The 8,413-nt window shown below is 33.2% G+C and overlaps 1 protein-coding gene and 1 long non-coding RNA gene across 2 annotated transcripts in view; both read left to right on the top strand.

Annotated features, from left to right (window-relative positions):
- LOC127840861 (uncharacterized) overlaps positions 1 to 1,396 on the top strand; it is a 2,191-nt gene extending 795 nt beyond the window's left edge. The window contains exon 2 of the long non-coding RNA XR_008030602.1: positions 20 to 1,396. This is a non-coding gene — a long non-coding RNA (uncharacterized LOC127840861). The remainder of the gene's footprint in view (positions 1 to 19) is intronic.
- Positions 1 to 7,108, top strand: part of LOC127840846 (galactoside alpha-(1,2)-fucosyltransferase 1-like) — a 14,105-nt gene extending 6,997 nt beyond the window's left edge. Inside the window, exon 2 of the mRNA XM_052369280.1 lies at positions 5,599 to 7,108. Coding sequence (XP_052225240.1) covers positions 5,599 to 6,572 — 974 coding nt within the window. The 3' untranslated portion in view covers positions 6,573 to 7,108. The remainder of the gene's footprint in view (positions 1 to 5,598) is intronic.
- The last annotated feature ends 1,305 nt before the right edge of the window (positions 7,109 to 8,413 follow it).

The raw sequence follows: 8,413 nt of genomic DNA on the forward strand, positions 1-8,413 counted from the left end.
TTGTTTTACATGTACACAGAATAACATCAGACTTGCCAGCTGGAAGATAAAAAGCCAGTGTCAATGTTCAGAAGATGTCAAGTAATACTTGACCTTCTTGGGAAGAAGTTTCATAACCTATTGTATACCAATCCAACAGGAAACACTAAGCCTCTCTGCTCAATGCCTGTGCTATAAGAGGAAGAATAAGAATGCTGTGCAAAAGGAACTATTCCTGTCTATCCCACTTGCAGATGTAGCAATGCCAACAATATGTGACTAATAACTCATAGTACACCTAGTTGCTGTAATATTTTCAAATCATGAGCAGTCTATCATTATGCGCTGCAACAATTGTAGATTTAAGAGTTATAAACTTCCTCAAGACCGCACTCATATTTATTGAATATGTTTGAATGTATAATACATTTTACAAATACTCATTTTATTATGCAGTATTTTTAATTATTTTAATTCATTCTAATATAATATGTCAACTTAAACAACTGTATGCATTTATAATTTTTACAATAGTAACCATGGCGACCACAAAGTTGTGATCATTGCCATGCAACTAACACTTAAAAATAAATGATTCCTGAATGTATTGTCATTTAATAGGTTTTAAGATAGCCACGTGTAAACTAATTGTACGATTAAATGAATATTAAACAAATCTGAGAAAATTATGTTTGTCTATGTATATACTTAATTAAATGGGATCAGTTTTAATTCTTTAAAGATGTATATAATACTTGAATTACAATTAAATCTGAATTGCTAAGAGATTTAAAAATGCAATTTGTTATAACATTGCTTTTTGCGATTGTTTTTTTACAAGGTTTAATAAATATAATATTTAATGTTCACGTCTTTTAAATACATTATTTTATTTTCACCTCGTTCAAATAAATTATGTTGTGTATAGATCTTGGTTTCCATGGTTACAGTACAAGTAAAACATTGAGATTCTTTGTAAACAATCACTGATGATTTTTGGAAAATATAATGGTGCAGTTTGTAAGACATATTTTGTAGTGTCATTTAATTTGTTAAAATTTGCAAACGAATTTAGCGCAAATAACCACAAGAGTCTATATCTATTGAATAGACACTATGACTTTGTATCTGCATTAGGTATGGAAGAATGTTTTTTTTTCAATATATCATTTATTAAACAAACAACAGTTAAAAAGTGCATTTCGTACCCAAAATTTCAATAGTTTGAATTATTTAAGGTGTTTCCATGGTAACCAATATACATTTAAAAATGTTTATAATGTTTTCTAATTCTTGGGAAGTATTAAGTATATCATATTATAACACCATATGTTACTGATTTATTCATGCACTTGTAGACGTATTAAAAATGTATTAACATAATTTATTGACATGAAAATAAATCAAGAAATGTTTATTTTTTGTGTTTTAATAGGCATTTCTAAATTCAGCCCTTTTAACCTTAAATTGATTTTTTGTGTGCAAAAATCTTAATTTTACCGTGTGCACCATACATGGAGCTTTCTGAAAATGTAAATAAGTCAATTTAGTCCATGTACCCCGTTTTGACCCAAAATCTCAGAACAGTCCACAATTGACAAGTCGCCAAATTGTCGATCGCTCCGCCCACATAGTCACGTGGTCTAGTGATTAGAAAACTCCGACAAGAATATCGCAATTATAGCGGATAACGTCAGTGAAATACTATATTTGTAACGATGTATCTTAACTGGTTCCCCGTTGAATATAACCGTTGACTATAATATACAACAGGTACAGGCTAATGTATCGGCGATTTTAATTGGATAACGCGAAGACCAATCGGAACGTTGTTTATTACTGTCGGGAATTCATGACGTTAACGTTTATCCGCTAACATGCACGCGACGTCATGTATACTATCGACGTCACTTTTCATGTTGTATATTAAACAACTTCGTATGAACGTCTAATAAAATGTCGAAACTTACGCAACTGTTTTCGTATTTTGCAGTTTTTTAAAACCATACGATCATCATACGCAATAATAACGAGCTTTTATTCTTACCTGTCAGCTGTCAAAAAGTTCGGGAAATGTTTTGTTTCCGGTTTGGAAATGGTACACGGATTATTTCCCCTGAACCTCGTATAATCTCGCGATATATTAACCGGTCCAAATTTGGACCGGTAAAATTAGCCTGTACCGATCCCTATATAGAGAGTAACGATAGATAAGGGGAGGTAACCAATCTACGATGTATCATGCTCTTTTTTATAATATAAATTATTAAAGCCGCACACTAAACTAAACTGCTTTGTAAAACTTAAATATAATCATAAATGCTTTAGAGTGAAATAGCGTAATAAAAATAAATGAGTTAACGGCAGACTGACTATCAGAAACGTTTCTTATACATATTATCGGGAGTTGATGAAAAATCCGTTGTAAAAATGAGCATTTATTTCATATTGATTTTGAACTTGTATTAAACCGTCTGACAGTGAATCCGGTGGCTATTCATATATAATTTTGAAATAGTTTTATTAAATGCAAATGACACATCCATATCATGATGTTTTTTTGTTAAGTAAAAATGTTTAGATCTTTGTTTTATTGTGTTATTTTTAAAAAGACACCGATTTTTTTATTTAGATATAATTTAAATTTTGATTGTAATCATAATTTAATACAGGCCTAATTTCGTGGTTTCGTTAACAGATAGTCTAATATGCATTTATTTCATTTATTTTTAATGCGAACCTGTTACATTTCACTATCGAAAAATGAAATGTTGGTATGACGGTGCTGTTAACGAACATTTGAATTGAATACATTTAGCATATTATGCATTTGTTTATTTATAACAAGATGGCCCTTATATGTTAATTGCAATTTTCACATTTCTCCCCGTATCAATATATGTTGTATTAGAAATTGTTGTTGTATTATAAGCCGTACATTTTACACTTGAAGTCGCTTAAAATAAGCTAAGCCGCGTTGAAATCATCTTTTTGTTGTTTTTACTTTAGTTAAACACTATTTAAGTTAGCAATTTATAATGATTTCCCTTGTCTATGATCCACAGAAAATAAATAATTATTATTATATTGGAAATCATTTAAGTAATTAAATAGTTTTCTTTTATTGTGTACAGTACCTAACAATGCCTAAATGTTTCTTCATTCTGAGATCCACGCAACATACTGTCATTTATTAATCATCGACAATTACGCTGAGATTAATAAGCACGTGTGGCAATTATTATGTTGCCAAAACTGCTTAATAATATTGTGCATTAAACGGTATAACACGTTTTATAGAACACACAACTGTTGTGGTTAAACTATTTATTGTGTTTGTTTTCTAATTACTCGTTCATATGTTCAAGAAAAAAAGATAAAATAATAACCTTTGTTCAAGAAATAAAGATAAAATAATAACCTTTTATGAAGTATGTATAGCACCTACAATTTTGAATAATGATCGAACATTAATGGTCATGCAGTTGATATTAAATCTGTGTAAACTCTTAAAAATTACGTCCATTCCATATGTACAACACGCTTTGTTTGTCGGACAAAATGGCGGCCAGATAAGCGTTGCTGAGGAGTGAGTGAAAAATCGATATCTGATTGGCTGATCGAAAACTTGGCGACTGGTCAATTGTTGATAGTAGCGTTGTTATTTATTTACGCTCAAATATTGAACCTTACTGTTGTGGTTACACTGCACTATTCTTATTGTAGAAACCCTGAGCTGAAAATATTAGGGGCTGAGTACTTTAAGTATATTTTTAAAGGTTTAAACTTTTGCACCAAAACTAAGCATACAATTTCAAAATGGCGTCCACGATTGTCAAAATTTTAGATTCTCATATGAGGCCGAGTTTTTCCTGGTTTCTGATTAGCTGAATCTCGTATTGGCCGACCTTTTTTCGTATTGGCCGTGTTTTTTCCATATTGGCCGCCTTTTTCTCTTATAAGGCGAGTTTCGAGCTTTATTGACGAGGCTCAACTTATAATGGGCGAACAAATTGAACACATTATCGTCTAATATTATAAAGTTAATTAATAAATGTATTTATTAAACGAAGTCATTGCCTACGAAGCTCTCGGCAAATATGTAATTTGCTTCTTGTGTACGGTTGTAATTATAATGTAGAGCAATATATTTAATAAATAATGGTGTTTATGCGATATTTGGATTTTCTGTTCGTCCTTTGCGTATTTTTAATTGGTATTCCTTATCTGAAATAAAAGTTTTAAATAAATTACCAAATAATTATGTTTTTTTTTTCAAACTTACGAAATTGCACACTTTCAACTTCACCCGCCCCCCTACACACACATACACACCATGATCCACTTTTTGTCATAACCAATCTCAAAATGTACTCTTTTTAAACTGAAATATAGATAAAGAGACTCAGTTGGTATACATTTATGCATAAATGCTAAAATTATATGTTCATTTATGATAGCAAAAGATGTGTAACAAGTGTGCGACAGTGTCCTCTTTTAAAGTATTTTTCGTTTAAAGGAAATATCTTCTTTGGGAAAATCCAATTAATGCGAACATTATTATCCCTAATTAGCCTGAGCGGACTGTTCATACTTATCTGGGACAATGCATTACGGGCATGCATTAAGTCATAATTCACAGAGCGAGGCTTATTTTTGTTGCAAATGAAATGGCGAGCATCATAATGATGATTTCCATGAGGAACGTATTAGTTTCCTGATGCTCATACAACTTGAGTTAATACTTTTTATAGCATAAATTTATAGCATATTAGTAAATGGCAATCTTTGTCTTTGAGTGCGCAAATTATTAGAAATAATGGCATATTTCCATGGGGTATAACATGTGTATTAAATGATGATAACTCGACAATATAATAGTCTTCTATAAACAAAGTGTTCTTCATATTTATGCATCAAGTATTAATGCAGGATTTTGTTTAAGTGCAGGTATTTTAATATGATAATGTAATCATACTAAAATAGTTATTGTTAATTGCATTGTTCTCACATTTTTTAAAAGCGAGTAATTTATGTATAAAATTATTCCATAGAAGTCTTTAATATGACTGTAAGTGTGCAGGTTAAAAAGTGAAAAAATAAAGGTAAAACATCCTATTGTTGATAATGTACAGAAAACATGAAATAACCCTTAAAAGACGTACGACGTGGGTGTTAATGTTTTTTTTTGTTAGTTAGAAATGATCGTCAATGAAATCAAAAAGATCATTAATGACTAATTAAGGACAGTTTGGTTCTGAACAACTCAGAGCCATATCAAATCTATATACATTTAAGGCTTTAACTCTACACCACAGAGGCATCATTTGTGAATATTAGCATAAATATCTTCAAACGGCGTACATTCCTTACCATATACTGCACAATACAAATAGTCAACCAGTTCTTCATATCATAATTTGAGACATTTTGAAGTCTATGTAACTATTTTCTATTTTGCTTAGGTGATGTATTTTTAACAAATGCAAAAATGAAAGCTATTAATTCAGGTGGAAATGTCTTCAATATTTTATTGGTTGTTGCCACATAAATGTTATTTTATTTAATTAAAACCAATGAAAATCAGGAAATAATATTTATTACACGTCTCTCTTTCAGATTCTCGGTTTGTACCACTTGCTCTGGTCGTTTCGGTGTTTTTGATGGTATTGCTGTCATACTCAAAGCCGTTTTTCATCACAACAGGGCCCACACCGTTTTTCGTCCCAACAGGGGTCACAACAGTAGCCAGTCCAATACAAATGAACTACACCAATAGTCCAAATGGCATCCTTACAAGAAGTAGCAACTTCTCAACTTTGATAATACGACTCAAAGGGAGGCTCGGAAACATGATGTTCCAGTATGCCTCTATTCTGGGAATTGCTGCCACGTGCAAGTTTTCAAACGTCGTAGTAGAACGCGGAGAACACTTGAGAGAAATATTTTCATTTTCAAATACTAAGGTTTCGTTTTCAGCGTCTACTATGTCATCAACGTCAATACGTGAGAAAAAGTCTGGCACCTTTGATAACCGACTCGTTACGCTTAATAATTCTGTTAGTTTTCGCGTCGATGGATATTTACAATCGTGGCGATATTTCGAAGCCATACGGGATACTGTTCGTAAGGAGTTTACATTTTCAACTGAGATATCGAACAAAGCCTGGTTCAGACTTCATGATGTCCTTAAAACCTTTAATGTTACCAATGCAACATTCGTTGGTGTACATATCAGACGGGGCGACTTTACGTACAACAAGAAATATGGCTTTTTGACGGCGCCACTTGAATATATAATCAAATCAATGAACATCTTTTTGAACTTATACTCGAATCGTACGGTCTTCGTTATCTGTTCTGACGGAATAAAATGGGCCAAAGACGCCCTGTCAAACGTAACATCAAGCTATAACATGTATTTCATGGAGGGTAACTCTGCGGAAGTTGACATGGCAATTCTAAGCAAATGCAACCACACCATCATTACGACCGGGACATTTAGTTGGTGGGCGGCGTGGCTGGCGGGAAGGTACGACGACTGTCTACAAGAAGCAGGCGTGGGAAAACACGTTCTTATGGACTCAATTTAATTACACAGACTACTTTTATCCGTGCTGGTTACAAATATATTGACTGGTTTGCGCAATGCCTGCAAACATATTACATTTGTAATAATTTGTGGGTTGCTGTAAGAAAAGTTTTTAAAAATATTTAGCGTAAAGTACACGGAACTATTTTCATTTAGTTTATGTGTTGGTCGATTTTTTCCGCTGCTATCAAATATACTTTTCTGGAGTATTTTTTTCTTGTTTTTCCTATTGTGCATGTGCAGCCAAAACAGGCTAATCAGGGACGACACTTTACGCACATGCATTAAACCCTCTTTTCACAGAGCACGGCTAATATATATCCAGAAGAACAGAGGTTTCTCTGCTTGAACCGTGTAGACTATTTAAGAAACAATGAAAATTAGATTGATTTGGAATGAGAACATGTCCATGTTGCATACGTTTATACTTGTTATACTTTCTAACCAGATCGCCGAATGAGTGCGACAGTTTGCGATGTTTACAGACGTAGGAGTAATTTATTCGTGAAACCTTTATATTGTGTAAATTACTTAAGTAAAAACAATCGGATTATTTTATGCTGTAAAAAGAGCATTTCCTTATTTCTTCTTTTGAACACCACAAACCATTTTTGTCACACAAAAAAACAACAGTTTCGAGATCTTTTAAAAGTTTCACGTCGAGGATGTGAAATTTAAATGAAAATTACAGCAATTCTAGGGCTAAGTATACAACTTTAACAACTAGACCATGGTAATATTTGAACAATATTCCTCAAACTTAACCCCTTATTCACTCCTGCAATAAAAGAGGAGTGCCAGGATGGCCCCAGATCGCCCATCTTTATAATGTTTATTAAGAGAACAATTTTAAGTTATTTACGTGCATGATTTGAACAAACTTAGTAAAAATCACTATACAATGTTACATATCAACACTCGCGATATCTGTCAATAGTATGTCACCCCTGAGGCATGCCCAGTGATAACCAAATGCGCGTGATTTGAACAAGCTTCATATAACACTACTATGCGATGTTACACAACAAATATCAAACCCCCGATTATTGCAGTTTCAGTGAAGATTTGTGAAGTTTTTACTATGTAAATGCATATAAAATCCGTGAGCCCATCGGGCGCGGTCAGGTTCGCCCACAGGGACATGATAACTTAGTGCAAGACAACGTACCGATATTTTACACAAAATATTCAACCCCTGACCCTTGCAGTTTCAGAGTTTTTTTGTTGTATTTTCCAATAATAATTTTCTAAAAAAAATCAATTTAAGCTATGATGGCCGAAATATGAAGCAAACCGGAACGATTTTAACAACTTTTAATCAGAGTCACTTAAGAATAATTCCTTTGATGTTTCGTGAACATCTTCAAAGCTATACAGGAGAAGTCGTTTTAATGAAACGTTGAATGATCACGGGAGATTGACTACGCACGACTGACAAAAATCTCACCGTGAGAAAAATGTGAATAGGTGACTCAAAAGCTATGTTTCTAAACCTTAAGTGTCCGCGAATGCAGTCGTCCGTCCGACAGTACGTCCGTGCGTCAGTACGAGCTTCCGTCTATGTTGTCTTCAAACGAAATATCTAAACCGCTTGTCTGCATTGGCTTTTAATCTGAAACGGCAATGCCCATGGCTTTTATATTTTGTATTTGGTATCATAAAGAGGTATTTATAGAAGATTGTTCAAATTATACCATTATGCCGTTGGGTCAACAGTGACCTCGTCTCAGTCATCACTTTTATTTTGATTTATTTAGGGTTAGTCTAGTGGTCATCTACAACGTTTATATAAATCACCCCTGCCTCACCCCCTGGTTAAAAAGCTGACCGCGTCCTTGGAGT

This window comes from Dreissena polymorpha, chromosome 8, assembly GCF_020536995.1.
Source record: "Dreissena polymorpha isolate Duluth1 chromosome 8, UMN_Dpol_1.0, whole genome shotgun sequence".
NCBI lineage: Eukaryota > Metazoa > Mollusca > Bivalvia > Myida > Dreissenidae > Dreissena > Dreissena polymorpha.